The sequence below is a fragment of the Anoplophora glabripennis genome, unplaced genomic scaffold, assembly GCF_000390285.2.
Source record: "Anoplophora glabripennis isolate ALB-LARVAE unplaced genomic scaffold, Agla_2.0 scaffold78, whole genome shotgun sequence".
NCBI classification, from domain to species: Eukaryota; Metazoa; Arthropoda; class Insecta; order Coleoptera; family Cerambycidae; genus Anoplophora; species Anoplophora glabripennis.
Window position 1 is genome coordinate 329,235 of NW_019416286.1, and position 20,133 is coordinate 349,367.

At 33.6% G+C, this 20,133-nt stretch overlaps 1 protein-coding gene across 1 annotated transcript; it reads right to left on the bottom strand.

Moving 5' to 3' along the window:
• Positions 1 to 1,853: 1,853 nt before the first annotated feature.
• Positions 1,854 to 14,855, bottom strand: LOC108907938. Its single transcript, XM_023457431.1, has 5 exons — positions 14,202 to 14,855; positions 14,038 to 14,162; positions 12,398 to 13,944; positions 11,206 to 12,340; positions 1,854 to 1,911 (listed from the first exon to the last, which is right to left on the bottom strand). Exons 1-5 carry the CDS (start codon positions 14,853 to 14,855, stop codon positions 1,854 to 1,856), a joined length of 3,519 nt encoding a protein of 1,172 aa, XP_023313199.1.
• Positions 14,856 to 20,133: the final 5,278 nt, after the last annotated feature.

The window sequence follows — 20,133 nt, forward strand, 5'->3', positions numbered from 1 at the left end:
AACGCACTGAGGACATTGACTGGGTACGCTAAAAAAACTGTAAATATTTGCACTGAGCTGTACATACCGCAATTTATGGTGGTATTTATCAATTATTTATAAAGCACTACGCAACTATTAAAGGTGGTAGCTGTACAAAAACGTCAGCACGATTACATTTTAATTTCGCACAGTTGTCCTTTTATGAGAAGCGCAGGAGTATATGGGTACATTGTTTGAATACTGAACTTTTCACAAATACAACATAATAAAAAGTGAGATGTGATAAAATAACTGAGTGTGAGATTTTACGTTCAAGTGAATACAATCAACTAGAAAGTCAACAGCAAAGACTCACTCACTTAAAAGAAATAATGTTCTGTAGTTTTTCATTTACTAAGCTTCATTTACGTATTTCCAAAAAGCCTTAAATACGCCTATCAGTTGGTGATTTTAGACTCGAATGAAAAATGTAGAAGTAGTTTTAACCGTTTTTGGGCAAAACAATTATTACTATACTCATCACTATCACTACCAGTTAATTGTGTTCTATTATATCAGTTTTGTACTTAACTTTTTACTAAATATGTACGACATGTTTTCTTTATTGTGTTTATAACAGAACGAATCATTGTCTTCAATAATTGCAGTATTTTTAGATCATACTTTTCAAAAAGAAATATTATTTTCACAAACATATACAACTCTTACGAATCTTGCTTAATATACGACGCACGTCAAGAATCTTCATATGTTTTTTGTTGCAATTTTTCAGGCCTTTATGCTCGGAAAACAAATTTGAAATCCATGGCCAACTTTGTGACTAATCATAAAAAAACTGGAAAAGTACCGGTCGTCTACCTTTTTCATTTCAAGAGAACATATTTTTAAAATATCGTATGTAATTTGCTTTAGGTACTTTTCCGGTTTTTTTATGATTACTCATAAAGTTGGCCATGGATCTCAAATTTGTTTTTACAAGCATCAAAGCCTCAAAAAATGCAACAAAAAACATATAAAGATTTTTGACGTGCATAGTGTATTAAGCGAGATACATAGGAGTAGCCCTCTTATAGTAGACAACCTGTATATAGTCCAACTAATTCCATCTTGCCGTTGAAAAATAATAGAGCCAGATAGAAAGAATGTTTTTTTCTTAGGAACAATTCTATAATAAATTATTGCCTTTTAAAGTACTATTTAATTTCAGTACAATAACACTTGGTGTACTACTGCTTTAGGCTTTCCTTTGCAAAAGGCACATTGAACAAAGCTTGTGCGCCTAAAATTTGTTTATTTTTCAATATAGGAATATGGCGTCCTTAAGCGAAAACAATTTCCTATAATAACCACTAACTTACGTCCCGATTATAAAATAGATTACAGGAAAAGCGTATTATCCAATCCAAGTTAATTCCTTTGACGTACTGCATGCATTAAAAGTTACGTAATGTGATTCTCTTTCCTTAGTATCCGCTTCCAACGTTTCAATAAAACAATTTTATTAATTTTCAAAGCGTACAATACCTCTGATTGTACTTGAATATCGAGAAATTGTCTGCATCGCATTTACTAAATTAGCTAGCCAGTAACTTTTAAAGCTGTATTTTTTCCAAATAAACTTGACGATTTTAGATCTGGATGAATAAGATTTGTCTGAGTCAATTTTTAAATGTGGTAATTGGTAAATAATTGGTATGGTACTCGGTTATTAAAGTTTACAACAAATAGATTTGAACATCGTACTATGAAGGACCTTCTTACTTGGAAAAAAAATCGAAGTCTAACCCTGTGAAAGTGGCGTCCGCACTGTTGACGCCTTGGTACTGGTACGAGTTGGACCTCCAATTGGCACTTGGAGGTTGAAGCCTATGTTATTCCCCAGTCGCCGTCACCGTCGTCCAATTCCAAGGGCTGCTGTACCCCTTTTGGCTGTAAGAACAATAAAGACGTTAGATATTTATATAATTATGCATATAGGGTGCAATATAGAGGTTCACAATTTTTTTTGTACTCTATTTTTCAGCAATCCATTGCCAATTTTTTGCTACAACTTTTTTGCGATAGGTACCCAAACTTTGAACACCAGTTTAATATGACGCAAAAGATTATAAAAACAATTTGATTAATAATGACAACTTGAAAAAAATTGAACAATTAAAGAACTCGTAATGCTTCAAGCATACATCATACCCATAAGAATAATGAATGTGCATGTTACTACTATCGGTACATATATGGTAACCCCCTGGGGATACAGCATTGCAATATTGATCATAAATTTTTATTGTTCAGTTTATATTTTAGAAGACTAAATAAGGACCTGCTAAGGCGAGTCCGACGTTTGATCTATTAGTGTTGAATGTGGGAAAAAATAAGTCACTATTATTTGTTTGCACGTCAAACACTGATTAACAGAGCAGGTTTAGTTTTTTCCATATTTCTCTGAATATATAGTTCTATTAGTACCAATTAAAGTGTTTATATCTACCAAAAAATAAATTCATTTAGATTAATTGAATTGTATAGGCCGATTAAGATTGAAGAACTAATATTTATCGATTTGAAACGGTTCAGTACTGGTTTACCTTAGTCTCAATAGCAGTTAGTTTTATTGGATCAGCAATAGAAGATCTTCACGTATTTATTGTTATTGTTACATTGGTGGCTAGAGTGGACGCTGAAGCTTATTAGTCAGTTACAATATATCCAAAAAGCGAAATAAATGAAACACAAAATTGTATTTTAAATTATTAAGTACTCCATTCTGTTTATTATCTATTGTTTATATAAGGCATTATATTTTACCTCATCGCTTTTTGTATACACTAATGCAAAAAATTAAAGTCAAAGGAATTTCCGAAATTTTTACGAGATTTTTGACAGACTGTATTTAGGTGACAAATGGTCCTATCGGGATTTAAAAAAAGCATTTTAAAGCTCTAAGATTATAGTTTTTAGATCTTTCAGTCAATATTTTTTTAGAAGCTACAGTTATCATGAAATTCTAAAAAATAGCGCGACAAAAAAATTTTGCAATTTTTTTTTTAGTTTTCTGAGTCCACAGGCTTAGGAATTTTTTTTCAGCTGAGCCATAGCATGGACCAGATAGCTTGTTTATTCAGCTTCAGTTACCTTTTTTAAAATTAAAGTTGATGACCCAAACCAGATTTCGACGCCGATTGATACCGTCTTTTGAGACAAACTTCTAATTAATGTTTCTACAGTCTGTAATCTCTTAAAAAAAAGTTTTTTTTTTCATCAATATAAACGTTATTTTCGGTAAAAATGTGAGAAAACCTCAAAAATATTTTTTTCCACTTTAATCCGGATTATGAAGTGTTTAAGCTAAAAACCGTGACTCTTTAATTTTTTTCAAAAGTTTGACTGTTTGAAACAAAGAAACGGTTCGCTAGATCGAGATGAAATTTCACAGGGTTCTTCTAGGTATATCGAATTATAAAAGTCATGCTTAACATTAGTCATTTCGTGAATATTTCTAATTTAGCCGTCAATTTTTTGAAAAACCAAAAATTACCATTTTTCCTGTTTTTTAAAATAAAAATAATAAAATAAAAGATGATTTTTCCGAAAAGTTGCGGCAGCATGTTATTGGAAATTTATTCCAGTTTTCGAAACTGCCTTTCAATTCTCTGTACCACCATCTGTCGCCGAGATATCGATAATTGAAGACAAAAGGATCCTTTTCCATTGAAAGTCCAATATTTCGATGAAAAATGGTCGTATCGAAATTAAAAAAAAAAAGGAAATTGAAGCTAACTAAACATGCTATCTGCTCCATGCACTGGCATGTCCGTGGACTAAATACAAAATAAAAAAAAAATGTAATTACAATTATATGATAACCGTAACTCCTAAACAATTTTGACCAAAAGATCTAAAAACTAGAATCTTAGAGTTCCAAAATGCTTTTCTTTAATTAATAAAGAATGCAGAAATTGTGACGAAAAGTTGAAAAATTCAGAAAAATTTCAACATTTTTGATGCTCCATCTTCGTTGTGAACTACTTTGCATGGTCAATTTTCAAAGCCATAACCTGCAATCTTAGTTTCTAATTTTACATCAAGAAATAATCTGATTCATGCAAAATTTCGCTGGTTGATCTTGTATAAAGATCTATATTTTAAGTTGCTTTAGTATCAAAGTAAAAAATAATTAGAAATATGTAATGAAGTTCACATCAAATGGAGGTAAATATGATAACAAGATTTAGTTCCTTTTAGCTATGAGTTCTGTTCAGAAAACCCTTAAAATAAGACCATTTTCTCTTTTAGAATCGAAAATATATCGAGAAATATAACAGTAACTATGTATAAGAGCTAAACGTCACTCCAATACTTAAAATCTTGCTCAATCTTCGACTTAACGTCTGTAGCATGTTTGTGTAATCTGCTTAAAATATAAAACCTTAAATCAAATTTGGATTGATGGTCTGGTGATATGTTTCATGGGTTGGACCATCGCTGTTTAAGGACAACTTAAAAAATTAGTGTAAAATTTAATCCATGTTATATGAATAAATATATTTAAATAACACCGGTTCATAATTCTTTAATAAAGATGAAATGTTATAATAACAAAGTTATTTAATGATTTGATTATATAAACACGTATGAAATAAATATAACAGTTACCGCAAACTACTGAGAACCAACAAATTTAAAAACAACGAAACTGAGCAAGCAAACTTACGAAAACGCATTTAATATTGAATTATTTTCTTTTAGGACAAACTGTTAAGAATCATTTGAGACGTAAGTGATCTTTTTATGTACACAATGCTTTTAAAGTTGACTGGGGTGTCACCGAGTTCCACTATGACAACAATAGAATGCTTAGACAAGACTTTTTTTGTCTGCTTCTGTCTAGCGTAGGTGGAAAACATCATAAGACTGATTTGTACAGTCGCTGTTGAATGCTTTTATTTTTATATGTGGGCTGCGTACAAAGAATGCAACGAGAGGACAAGAATAATTATTTGTAGTTAATTTGTAAACGGTTTAGTTGTCTGGTACAAGTCTGCTGTTCAGGGATTTTTACGTAAAACAGAGATACTGTTAATTTAAACTGAAATGCAGTGTATCAAAGTGTACGCTAAATCTATAACATTTCTTAGTTCCCATCAGTAGTAGGTATTACTATAAATCCAAAGGACATACACTACTACAATAAAACAACAAAAATATTAGCTATTGTTAGACCAAATAATTTTTTTTGGACTGACCATTGACAACTGAATTCTCTTAAAAGAATAAAGCAAAATTTTCCTGAAATGGTTTGTAAAAGATCCAAAGAATGTGACACAGTCAGAAACTACTTTGACAGTTTAATTAAAGTTACTATCTCCTCTAGTACCACTAATTATTCTGTTTTTGTGAAAGGTCTCTGGCAATGAGCCCAGAAGTGTTGAAGCCTTGTGGTTTATAGTACTGTATAATCTACCGAGCCCCCAGTACAGTGCCGTGAACCTTTACACTAGTTCGTGAAGTCTTGTTGAGTGCTATACTCTTCAAGATCCATTTTTGGTTGTCCATGAAGATTTACAACCACACAAGATGAGAAAGGTTGTTTCTGTTGCTCTACTACAGATTCACATTCTCTAATGCTACGCACGTAACTGATTTTTCTCTAATAACAACGGTTCCTCGATTAGAATCGTTTATTGAACATCTATGTTAGTGCCTGGGTAAATTTTTATAGTTTCTCTAGTCGATTATGTCGATAACCTATTTCTTTATCAGGCCCATACTGTGTACCTTCAGAGACTTCAATGATTAGATTCTATTAAAGTTCTACAGCTTCTGTACGTATAAGAGAACTGTGACTAAGATATTGAATCATAGAGAACAGTTTTATGAATATTCATCAGTTTTTTTGCACTCCTTAAAGTGTTACATAACATTGCTGTTTCGCTATACATAATAAGTTTAAGCAAAGTAAATCTGAGGCTCTAAAATATTATGTAAACAATAAATACAAACAAATGTTTCTCCAGTTTCTCTCGTACTTGTATTTATTACAAATGTAAGCTTTGCATCCTTTCCACACCCACATTGGAACGGGAATATGGCCCTGCGTTGATTTAATTTATGTAAATTGAATATCCATATTCACTAGAAAATAATTTTACAATTGTATTGCTGCCCTGTAAGATTATACAGCCGACATCACGTGCACGAACATCTGGTTAGGCACTTACTTAATGCGAAGGAATTTTTTATGTGGGTGGTTGATGGATGTAGATCAAAGACCATTCCCAGTTACTTATAGATAATTATAATTTTTCCGGCAGTTATACTCCTTAGCAAATTTACAGACCAGTGTGAAGTTTAGAGAAATATATTTTCTGAAAATAGCGATAATATACTAAAATTAATGTTTCTATACATTTTAAATTTCAATTATGATGATTTATAAGATGGGGAGCCTATAGAAGCGGCTTAAAAAATGTTGAATATACTAATTTAGTATATAAGGAAGAAGTTAGATGGAATTAAGAACAAAAATCTTGAAAAAAATGGATTAAGCCTCTCAGAAAATATGAAGAAACAAGAAAACAAACATTTGCAAAACAAACAGTGTTTATTACCGAAAATAAAAAGTTACAGAAATTTGAGTCGTTTGAGTTTACAAAACTTTCGAAGTTAAATGGACTTATGGTGAAGATGTAGAAGACGATGAAGAAAAATGTTTTGAGTGTAAGGGAACTACTGCTATTGACTAAATTTCTATCAAGCTTTTCTGAGAGACTGAAATAAAATGAAAAATATTTAAACGCATCTTAAAATTTAAAAAAAAATCAAGGTGTAGAAGACATGAATACATCAATTTTTAGTTTTTATTTTTGCTTTAAGAGCAATTCCAATTCAAGCTGTAGAAAGGTGTATCGTTTTCCTTTTAGTTTAATGAGTTTAAGGCGACAATAAATATTAATATTTCATATTAATAAAAGCCACAGGGAAAACATGATTTTGGTTTTTTATTTTTAAGACCATACGCTTTTATTGTTACATTTAAAGAACATTTTGAACTTTGAAGTGCAGATAAAGTATAACATCCCTTACTTGTCTTTGGCTTCTGTTTCTGACAAATACCAATAGGTACGTTTTTCTATTGGAACATACCACAATGTCCATTTTATACCTAAATTTCTGAAACCTAGTGTAAATAAAATAATATTTATATTAGCTCATTAAAGCTCTTCAATGTGGAAAATTATAAAGCAGTCTCAGTTCTTGAAAAGACATTGTTGTCTCCTTGTGATGAAGTTATTAATCAATATAATATATTGTACTTATCACAAACAATACCTAAGATTATAAGTTATTTTACNCAATTCTAATTTAAGCTGTAGAAAGGTGTATCGTTTTCCTTTTAGTTTAATGAGTTTAAGGCGACAATAAATATTAATATTTCATATTAATAAAAACCACAGGGAAAACATGATTTTGGTGTTTTTATTTTTAAGACCATACGCTTTTATTGGTACATTTAAAGAACATTTTGAACTTTGAAGTGAAGATAAAGTATAATTGTGTGTGTCCATTTTATTCCTAAGTTTCTGAAACCTAGTGTAAATAAACTAACATTTATATTAGCTCATTAAAGCTCTTCAATGTGGAAAATTATAAAGCAGTCTCAGTTCTTGAAAAGACATTGTTGTCTCCTTGTGATGAAGTTATTAATCAATATAATATATTGTACTTATCACAAACAATACCTAAGATTATAAGTTATTTTACCTAAGGTAATAATTATGTATTTAAGCGTTCCTTGTGCCTTTCAATTAAATTTCAATGACATCAAAATAATGGCTTACAATATGCACGTGTCGAATTGCATTGTGTTTTAATCATTTACACCTTGAACAAGGAAGAAAGCGGTGTTTTATCCGACGAATGTAAAATCAACCACGTTTTCTCATGACGGATGACTTTCCAGTCGCTATGGTGGGCTTTAGACCAAAAGTTACCCGAAACAAAATTGATTTTAAACGCGATTTGCAGTAAAAATTTTTTATATCGCTGAATTTAGAAATTAAGAGACGCATATTTTTTCAACATTCAAAATATTTCCCCTTAAGTTTTTCATGCTTGTACCTGCCCAGAAATTTAGTTTAACTTGTTTTTAGTATCACGAGTCTTTCTTAATTTAGTAAGTTAGGTAGTTATTTGTTTTCAAAATGTGGAAAATTTAGATTAAACCTCTTCGGATACATTCGGGAAAGTCACAGCAAATAATTATTGCATTTATGAGTAGATACTGTATATTAATATTTAAAACTATTTTTGGATATAGGACAAAGTCGTTAATACAGTTATTTTAGGACCACCATTGGATCCTCTATAAAATAAATAAATTAACAAGTTAATGTAGTTGACTTGTCTCTTATGCAGGCACCCTAATATGATCGATAATGTCAGACTTGAAGGATTACAAAAGCCAAATAAATATTAGGGATGGTATTCAACCGAAATAATGGAACGCGAATAATAGATTGTCTATAGAGCCCTATTTTTAAAATTATGACACAGATAAAAACTGATGGAAAATCAAATTGACGTCAAGTACTTCAAGATCTATTGCAGGGCAACATGACAAAAATGAAGGAATATTAATTATATGAACATTTGTCACTGGAGAGTTTTTTGCTGTGTATTTCTAGTTTAAAAATAGGTGTTATGTTTCTAGGCATCATTTGAAGAAATTAATGTATTGTAATTTTGTGTGTATAACACACGAATAAAATAACATTCAGCCTAAAAAAAAAATACGCCACAATTAAAAATACTTTGCCTTAACTCTAATCAATGATAGTTCAACTACCTACTTTTCAGTTCTTTTTCCCATTTTTTACTGTTTTGCTTGTAGTTGACAATTTGTTGGCTAAAATTTGAGTCTGTCGAACTATTACACGTTTAATTTTTTCAAATAATTGTAGGTTTAAAATTAAATCAAATGTGTCATCTGAAATGTTTGAATTTGTTCCATTATTTTTTTCTAAAAGTCAAACAAGACTTCTTGTACATTATTTAGCGTTTGTTTCTCGTAATATCAACAGTTAGGAATCTTATCTTTTGCATTTTTGGCATCGAAGAACATTGTTTGGCTTCATTCCACAAGATTTTTTAGGAACAATTAGTTTGAATTAGCTTTATAACATAGTAAAGACACGAGACCTAATAATAGAATATATTTTTTAAATGTAAGTAGTATGTCTAAATTTGCAGTTGAATAATGCATCAGATGGTGCCTGATAAGTCGAATGCGAATTGCCCATAAAACTTTAGAATCTGTGCGTGCACAGCTCAGATATTATTACTGAAACAACATGTGTTACAAAATGGTTTTGTTTTACATTAATGCTTATGCACGTTCTAATTAATTTTAGAAAGGAATATTTAGAATAATTTTGTAAATACAATTCGCTTGCATGCAAGTGTTGTAATATTTCTCATTTTGGAAGTGAAAGAAACATAAATTCAACCTCACAATTCAATAAAATACATGAGTCTAGATTGTTAATCTTTTATTCATGTATCCCAACTTTAGCACAGCGCAAATTTGAATTATTTAAAGGCATTACGTTAATGTTACAGTTGAATCATATGTGAGCAATTTCTTTTTATGCCTTACTAGTCAAAATATTAAACTTTCACAATAAAATTGTTTTTTTTGCAAGAGAATACATTTATCAATTTGCAATTTAGCTTTTTCAAAAATTATAATTGTAAAGTACTATTTTTTCTTAATTTTATCTGTATTTAACAAACAAATGTATTCCCAAATAAATTTTTTGTTTTAATTTGTTTAAACTACAATTATTTAAATAATTGTAATAATTATAACTAACTACATTCATATGAGTGTTGAAATATATACGTAAACAAATGTCTTTATTGAAAAAAATGCAATAGCATAGGGTAAAATATACAGTATACGAATATTTAATGCATAAATAATTAACTTTGTTTATAACAAAATACGTGTAAATTAAAAATTTACTGTGCACTTTTCAAGTACTAGATGCTTTATTTGAGGCTGTGCAACATTTTGAAAATTGAAAAAGAAATTTTTATTTTTTTTTTAATTATTTTGCGAAAACTATAGAAACGATTTTAATGAAATTTGGTGTGTTATTTTACTATAATCTAAAGGTTTTTTTTTACCAAAATTAGAATGCCCTTGGAGCAATTAAAATATTTTTAAAAAATTATCCAAAAAATTATTTTGCCTTTTTTTCATCAATTATTGCTATTTTGCAACATCGGTAATAAATTTACACATTTTTAACTTACAGTATGTTGTGCAAAATTCAATTCTGCATAGGTTCTAAGACATAAGTAAAAAACTCAGATAAAATTGGTATTTTTTAAATATATTTGCAATTTTGAAAATGTTCCGGACCTCGCCCAGATCTAGGGATCTACACTTTTATTGTGTGAGTCGTACTGAAGCTAACCCAGAAAAAATTTGGTTGCCCCCTCTCACATCCACTTCAAAACAGATCCGCCCTGGTCTATTGGCACTTATTTCTTTATGCAAAAATTATGTTTAAGAATAGTATATTTAAATGACTTTTATGATACTCAAATTAATCGATTATTACAGTATTTATAACATTTAGCAAACAAATTTGATTTGTACAGTTCTTAACATATCCTGAAAATTATAAATTGACTGAACTAAATATGTAGATTTTTTACAGTAAAAAATATATTTTTAAGCACCTCTTTCAGTAGATACCTTTTGCCGAATACTTGTTTTAAATAATATAATAAATAATTGTATTTTATATCTGCCTGTAATTGGAAACTAAATGTGACAAAAAAATATATTTATCAAATGAAAATCATAAATGTTATGTCTTATTTTAATTACCTAGAAGTAGTGGTTAATACCAACTTACCATACTGAAATGATAGAAGTTCACCCATGAAAGAAAATGAAAAACAGGTTTGATTTTAGATGAATATGTGTCAAAGTAATATATTGCAAAATGAATTTCATAACGTATGACATAAAGGAAAAATTAGAATGAAATTAGGAAAAAGGTTCTCTCTTGGATCTTCTTAGTCTGAAATGTATTATTTCATAAAATTGCAACAATTAAAATAATAATTAAAATTATGTGTAAGTTCTAAGGAAACCATAGTGCAACATGCCTTACATTGACACTTTTTGCTAAGTAAATAAATACTCACTTGCCGAACAGCGGGTGCCAGAGGTGTTTGTGTGCATCCTGCATTTCTTCTATGCTCGCCGTGGTGCTTCCAACTTCGGGAACGTCGTCGTGGTGCTTTAATAACTTTGGCGTGTTCACGGGATCGATAAGATGCTGTTTAACCTTGAGTTTGCTTCCCGGCGTCGTTGAACCGGAGAGATCAATAGGCTGGCTCGTCTGTTGCCTACAAAAATCGACGGAGGATTTTTCCTTTGGCTCGTGATGGGGAGTGGATCTCTGGCTCGATTGCGAAACGTTAGCGAACGATTTGCAAGCCAACTTTGATTTCTGTGAAGCCGATTCTTTTCGTTGATTGTGCACAGACGGCTGGTACTGCGAGGGTTCTTGACTGTTCATGCTTAAACTTTGTAGGTATTGGTTTTTCTCCTGCTCGGTTAGTTGGGAGTATATGCTGCTAAAATTCTGGTTGTTGTCTAATTTTTGCTGAGGCTGGTAGGGATTCAAGTTCTTCTGTGGAAAACTAGGTCCGTACTTTTGTTGTGCCATTAAATTCTTCTGATGCTGCATTGGATTATATTGGGGTATTTGCAGATTGGGTTTAGGATTACCTTGATAAGAATTTGGCATATTTATGTTCATATAAGGATTTTGATAAGGCGAGTGATTGTTACTAGAAGAATAAATACTGCCTGGGAAGCTTTGTTGCTTGTTGGGAATATGCATTCTTTGGTTGTGAGTTGGAATGGTCGGTTTTTTGGTTGCTTGGGGGATATTAATTTTATCAAGATGTTCTCTGAAGGAATGTTTCGGATTGAAGTTTTCAAAAGTGTTTTTGTTTCGTAACATACTTGCTTGTAACATGGCTTCTTGCCACATACCCAGCTCCAGAGGATTTGTGTAGTTCATAGGGGGTTGCATAGGGAAACCTAACGGGGTAGGAAATCTATTAGCCCCAAATATATGTGAAAGGTCAGGCATCTGATTTGGATAAAAAGGGAAGGAAGAAGTTAGCATCTTCATAATTTCCGAATTGTTTCCCACAGACATAGCCTCCAGATGATTAAGATAAGGCAACCACACCATTTGGCTAAAAGCAGCCTGTGTCGCAGCATCTATGTCGTTGGCTAATTCATTAAATGACTTGCCTTGTGTTTCTACCGACGAAGTGGGTTTATTTAAACTATCACTAGTTTTCTTTTTCATAACTGAACTTGGTGATTCCCGCGTCGATTCTGTGTTGTTCTTTTCACTTGTTTTCTTTGAAGGCTTCTCGTGATGTTTTTCAGAGCTAATTTTGTCACTTTGTTCCGCGTATTGCGACGCTTTACTAGACAAAATCGATTCCAAATGATGAATATTTAGAACTAACATATTTGGATCTTGCATAATGTGGGGGTAGGCCAGAGCTTCAGGCAAGCGCAATTCTGGGCGCTCCTTTAATAACTTCGGTATTTCAGTTCCTGGATGAGTTAAAATTTGGCTAAACTTATCTTTAGGTACCAGCATGGGATCGGGTACTACTAGAGATGGATCCGCTAGAAGTTGTTTTAGTTGTGTTAAAGGGTCGGGGTCAGAATCACTCTTCAACAATTCTAATAATCTGGGAGTCTCTCCCGCATTATTTTTTTCGGTAGTTTTCACTTCTCGTTCAGGCTTCTGCACATCCGCATCTAATAATGTCTTTAGTGTTATATCAATTGATTTAAATTTTTTTGGGGGAGGTTCTAACTCAGAAGGGGTACTATTAATTTCTTCGGAGCACGTGACGGTTGGACTGGCCGATTTTCGACATTTGCCCAGGTCCAACGGCTCTTTCTGACGAATTATTGTTACTTCAGAGTTAAGAGCAATTTTTTTGGAACTGTTTGATAGTAACGATTCCAGAAATACGGATTTAGGTTTTGTGTTCATGCTTGATGTAGCCGTGGTGGATACAATATCGGGAGATGGAGGCACAGCTGGTATTCCACTAGGTTGTGGGGATTGTATTGCCTCTGAATTTTGGGAAGGTGGGCGAGAAGTAGATGCTATATTTGATGAAGTTTTTGGTATACTTAAATCGGTTGGTTCTTCAGAAATGTCACAATTATTATTATCCACTGTCATGTCTAACTTGGATTTTAAAGATAAATCTGTTGGTTCTTCGTCGTCAATTGTAGACGACTCGACCAAATTGATTATTTCGGGTTTCTCAGGTTTTTCACTGGGTAGGTTTTCAATTTTAGGCTCTTCGATTTTAATATCACTATCTTCAAAGAAATTTTCAAATTCAGGTACCGCTTTATCTTCATTGCCACTAGTACAACTATCAGTATTCTTATCGTGGTCTTCCACGCTCTTTGTCTCTATATTCGCGTCACAATTGTTTGCATCCGTACATTCTGGACTCCTTAAAGACTGTTCCAACCTAGAAAGAATATCGTCCATAGCTAAATTGTTGTCGTCATCTTCTGTATAGTCGCATTCATCTGATTTCTGTTCATTAGCTGTAAAATTTTCATCCATATCCAGTTTATTCCCCTCCGATTCAATTAAGTTATTCAGCTGTTCTAGATTCTTAATGAATTCCTTATCAACGTCTCCATCTACGTCGTCACTAAAAGTTTTGTCGAAGTCAATGTTTTCTTCCTTATTGTCTCCCGTATCTTCCTCTTGAGATGATTTATGCCATTCACCCGATTGTATCTGCTGGTTAAATTCCAGTTCCGCTACAGCAAGTAAATTATCAAGCGGGCTGACGTCACATATTTTGTCGGCACTGCACTTTATAGGTGGAGTGTGCGCGGTTTCAGTTACGGCACTGTTTACATTTGTAGTGTCTCGTTGCGGAGAACGATCCGGGCTTGTCGACCTCTTTACTTTTATAGTGTGGGACGGCAGGAGAGATTCCACGTTAATGTTATCCGCAGACATCCACGACGGCGACGGCGACTGGGTCTGCATTTCAACATCTTGTTCTTCGTTATCGTTTTCGACCTCCTCGGCTTCCTCCTCTTGCCCTATATCGGAGTCGACTTGCACCCCCGTGGACCGCCGCCTCACTTTACTCTTGCGTGACTTCCGGTTCCGGTGGTGATGGTGGTGATGCTGTTGCGGTGGCTCTTGGTCCCTGTTAGCCGCCTCCTTCAGGCTGGGCACGAGGGTCTCTGTGCGCGGGATAGCGCGCCAACCCTGCGCTGTCTTCGTAAGAAGGATGCGGTTTCGTTTGTCGTAATCCTCGCATTTCACTTCCACGATGCGTGTGTCTTCTTGCCGTATCCACACGAATATTGGATTGACGCGCGGGTTCGCGGGCCTCTCCGGAGAGGAGCTTGGAGAATGGATTTCCCGGGACTTGGAATGTTTACTATCGGACCGTGTTCTGGCGAGTTTGCGATGTCCGCGTCGTCTGTCTGATTTACGGTGACGCTCGGACCTTGCTTTCCGGGACTGCGGTGCCTGTGGGGCGGCGCTGTAACCACGTGACCCTGCGCTATCGATCAGGTCGACGGCAGGTTGGTTTCCCGTCCGCCGCCGAGAGCGCTGTTCGCCCATAACCTCCGAACGAACGGCACAAGGGGCACACTCCCGGATCCCGTCTCCGCTTAAATTGTTGTTGCTGGGGGAGCTCTTGCGAAGCACCGAGATGGGGATTAAATCCGGGACGGGAGGCAGGAGCCCACTGCTCATTGCATTCAGCCGCTCTCACGCATTCCCGTGCTACCGCCGCCGTTAAAGATCCGCACTCACTGGCAATAATCACCTGTGGGACCCATCACATAATCCTCTCTTGATACACACGTCGAGTAGTCCGTGCATCTCTTTCACATCAACTATGCACAAATAGCGTCGCGAGTCGCTGTATGCGAGCGCACAATATACACAACCTGGCTCACTTCACTCCGACTAAACTCGGCAAGTGTTCTTACCAGTGTATGAGAATTTATTCCGACGACCGCCGATAACCGACACGAAGTCGGTCGAATCGAGGTTGAGTACATCAAACTAGTTAAGGGTTCAGAAATTTGCTTAGAGTTTGTTGGCCCGGGGGCGGCGCAGCGACACGGGGGCCCGCCTATGCCGCGCCTTCGATGCGCGGACCTGCAGCCGCGCTCTCACGGCAACCCATCCACAATTTCCACCTGGTGGCTGTGAACGTTACTACGAGGAAGAAATTGTAACCTTGACTTGAAACTTCGCGGTTGGCCGAAGACTTGAGGGGGTGTAACTAGATTTGTGAGATGGTGCAAATAAAAGCCGTACCTGCATACCGATGTCAGCGATTGTAGCTGCAGTTGGCAATCTCAACAGGAAATTGTTCCCGCTAAAATTAATATGCATTCCGTACTGTTCGGGGTTAGGTTTATTGATTTATTCATTTATGAAATACAATAAAGATTATAATTTGTACAATTGTTACTGTACTTAAAGCAGTGGCACCTAATTGGTGCAAAATATATTGTATTATCAATATCCTTCTATTTCCTTACTTTTTTTTTCAAATTAAATGAAGTTAAAACTGTTCTTTGATACCGAAAATTTAGGTATGCAGAAGAAGTATGCATCATAAACATCAAAGACAAGATTCTTAATTGATGATTTTGCGGGAAACTACTCTGTGGACTACATGCCGAACTACCAATGAATTACACCTCCAGTATCTAGTAAACATTAATTTATCTAAAATAAATATTAAAAATCATATTTCAAAGTAGTATCCATTCAAAAGCACATATAAAATATATTGAAATTGTTTAATAAATGAAATATTTTCTATTCTTGTTGCTCTAACATAATTCTTCAAAAATATTCAATACAAAACCTGTACAGACGCCACTGGCAAAACTAATAAAATTGTTTGTACATCAGAAAATGCATCTCGATGAATAGAAGGCGTGTACCAAATTTGAAAAAATATCTAGGGTAATACCAAAGTTATCATAAAAAATGTTTTTTCATACAACTTTAGCACCCTGTAGTCCAAAAGTTAAGACTTTTAGGATATATGTTCATATGAAGTTTGAAATTAAGGTCAGTGTATTTACTTTGTACACCAAAATGTTGAGAGTATAAACTATTTTTTACAAGTAAGTAGTATTATTTAATGATATTTAATATTTATTTTAATAATTTGCTCTCTAACAGTTCATTTTGAATTAAACTGAACAAAAAGTTGTACATCAGTAGAAAAAAATGGATTTTCTACTCTAGGTCTAGAGAGAACTTGTTATTATTAACAGTACTAATATACTTTTAAAAAGAACGATACTATTTTCTTATGCTAACTTTAGTTAAACGCATAAAATTAACTACGCACTTCCAGGTAATTTTCTACTTACGTATATCTCAAAACCTTTTATCTTTAAGTGCTAAGATATTCAACAAAGCTACATTACGTAAATTTATATATTACCAACATGGATAGAACACATACAATACAATTGTCCATTTTATTTCATATTCATGATTTTATAACGCTGAAACCGGAACAGTGTTTTTTCTTTACACCTAAAAATATCTTGGTATACAAAAGATATTTTATATTCTTATTAATTAATCAAATTAAAAACAATGTAGGTACATTTATAATTAACAGAGGTGCTATCTAACATGTACCTATTGTTAAGTTTTAAATTTTATTTAAGTATAAGATAAAATCTAGTTTTACATAAAAGTGTTTTAGATTTGATATATAACCAATCTCGGTTTTAATTATAAATATATTTGGCTCCCGTCAACATATACTCGTATGTTATGCACAACCCCTTTATGTCCTTCTAATGAACGCTACACACGCATGTGAATAATTAAAATGGATTAGTTCAATCAAGCTCATCATCACCCCTAACGAGGCAGCAAGCGAGGGTTCAAATAAAAAATTGTCTAAAATACGGACACAGAATCATACGTCAATACGAAAAGATTAATAATTCATGAAATTTAATCTGTAAATCTATAAATTGTGATTAAAATAATTTCATAATTGCTTTGTCTCAACACACTGTAAACGTCATCCTCGTTTCATTCATTTTTACGAAACGATTGACCATGATCATTAAAATGATTTTTGATCGAATGCAAACTGGCAGAGAGCGACCTGCTGTGGTCTGTTGCCTCGACCAGCATTCAATTTCATCAACATTAGCTAGTAAACAGCTAAGATCATACGTTAGTAGAGCCACCAGACAAATGCCGGCTCCGAACTTATTAGTTCTCACTGTAGGTGAGGCAACGAGACATGATTTAACTGTTTATTTAACTAGGCCGAACATCTAAACAATAACCAGAAGTGACCATTTAAGATATAAGTTATATCTCATTCATAATCCCATCGTATGTGTAGATAGATATTAAAATAGCTAAATCTATCGCCGTTTGTTACACTTGTAGCATACTAATGAGAATAATATCAAAACCGGTATATCTCTGGTGGTTCTACTGACGAATAGTAGTAACCTTTAAATTATTTCGCATTCTCAACAAATATATTTTAAGATATCTTATGCAATCCAACATATTACTTGTAGTACATATATTACCAGCAGGCGCATTGTCTTCTTCGCAAACAGAATCACAATTTTATTTAAAGTACAACTTTTTTCTCCTGTTGTTGGACGTAATTTTTGGTATATGACAACAATTTGCTACTTATGAACCTAAGTCTTTTGTTTTTGTTAAATGTTAATTAAAAGTTATTCTGTTGGTTTTATTGCAAAATAACTTCATTCGAATTCTTATTTCATTTTGCCATACAAAATAAATGAATTAATCATGGATAATCCTCTTCCATTGCTTACGAAAGGCTCTAGCGATCTTCATCAATTAGTTTTCCTGTAAGTAGAGATTCGTTTATTTCAAAATGGTTCTAATTGGAATGAGAAAACCATTTAGGGGTCTATAGAGGACACAAATGGTTCTAAAGGTATGCGATATCTAAACTCCACTACTGAACTTAAAAAAAATATGTCGGAAATACCTATCTTTTTACTATGGAAACCAAAAAGGCTGCGAATTTATACACCATTCCAATATTTTCTATTTAAAGGCATTGAACTTTGAAAAAATATAACAATAAAAGTTAAGGTTATGTCTGTTTACCTAATATTTAAATAACAAGGATAAAAGTATGTATAATGGTGCTTTACTCGTTTTTTGTTAAAAAATATCACTATTTTTACTCCCCACAATTTGTTAAAACTGATCTGCGAAGAGGATGGAGGTTCAAAGAGGTTGGTCCACTGTTCAGGCGACAGTCGCGTATGTCGAATCACGACGTTTTCATTCAAGGCCGTACTAATGATCATCTGTCCGTTGTATAATGAAAACTTAATATTCTTCATAAAACTAGAATATAAGATTTACATATTCACATTTAATATTTCTCTAGAAGACTTCAGCGCGTATGTTAATGGGAAGCCGACGTTCGACACTACATTTTTCCGGGCGAGAATACAACCACCCTCCTGGGATCAACCACTTGTCACTGACGTAGTCAATATGTCAATTATCGCCACCAGAGGCAATTACTTGCGGCCTGGGCACGAGCTAAGCACACGGCCCACCTCTCACCCCAACCATCGGCACTATACACCGGAACCCCACACCCTTACGATGCTAAACGCTTATTCAAGATAATGGGTGGCCATTATTTTCGCACGTCCACTAATGGATTTTTCTTGAGCGTTGCGTGTGTAAATCTGTGCAAATTTTAAATCACGCATTATTTCATATTTATGCACTTGAACTAAGAGGATGATTCTACATAATTAAGGAAATAAATCAAGAGAAGGCTTTATTACTATTAAGAGAATGTAACAGCAGTATATTCAGGATAGTTTTCCTTCTTTAACACAAAGAAAAAACAATCAATGGAGTTAGGATCATAACGGATTTAAGGGAAAGAAGTTACTTGATGTTTAAAAACTTTTTCTGAAGTTTCTGCGATCTCCTCGTACGCAGTTACAAATCCTGGGGCTTGATTTTTGAAAACAGAAGAATTAGTTCATTAGAGAAAATTACGTCATTTTCTCTTGACACGCAGATAATGTGATTTTTGAAATTTTCTTGTGGAATATTTTCTCTAGATATCAAGAGAAATAATTCCACAGTGTTTTGTCGGGGGAATTGGCGTTTTCTCCGAATAGTTTGAATCCAAATGTCATCTCATGCTCATGCGCGAAAAGTCACTTCATTCATTCGCTGTTCGAAGGTGCGTAATCATTTGAAATTTGTAATGGATCCAAATAATTTATTATTAATTCTAAATATAATGAATAATTTGCAAGCTGCAGAAATTGTAAACCATCCGCGACAACATTAATTAAACCATTTAAAGTTTCAGCAATATCTGACCACTGTTTTTGGGCCTTTTTGTGAGTGAAAGTAGAAGAAAACTTTCATTTTAAAAAGTTTTTCGTTGTTTCTAAGCATATTAATTTCTTTTTTGCGTTTTCGACGTGAACGAACGCTTCATCATAATTATAATATTAAATTTTTTGTGTTTTCAAATACACTTCTATTCAAATTGAAGTTATAATAAATTACTACGAATATCATGGAGATGTCTAGTCTCCCTGACGAATATAATGACATTTACAAAACAAACTTCAAAATCAAATCAAGTGACTAAACATCAGGGTCGCCAATAATGGCACTGAAATATTGAAGAAAACTCTGCCCGCTGATTGGTCAGTTGCAAATATATCCTCGACATACGGCATAAATTAAATTCTCTAGAGAATTGGATTCCTTCAACGTTCAAAAATAAGTGTATTTTTTCTCTGGAGAATCAGTTCTCCTGTTTTCAAAAATCAAGCCCCTGGTCGCAAACCGTTAGTACAAACATTCCATTCCATGTTGACATCCATAAAAGCGAATTTTTGTTTTTTAGCGAGTAGTTCACAATCACTCAGCGGTCCGTTTGCAAAATGTTTACACTAAAACTGTGAGTAGCTCATGTAAAATTAAC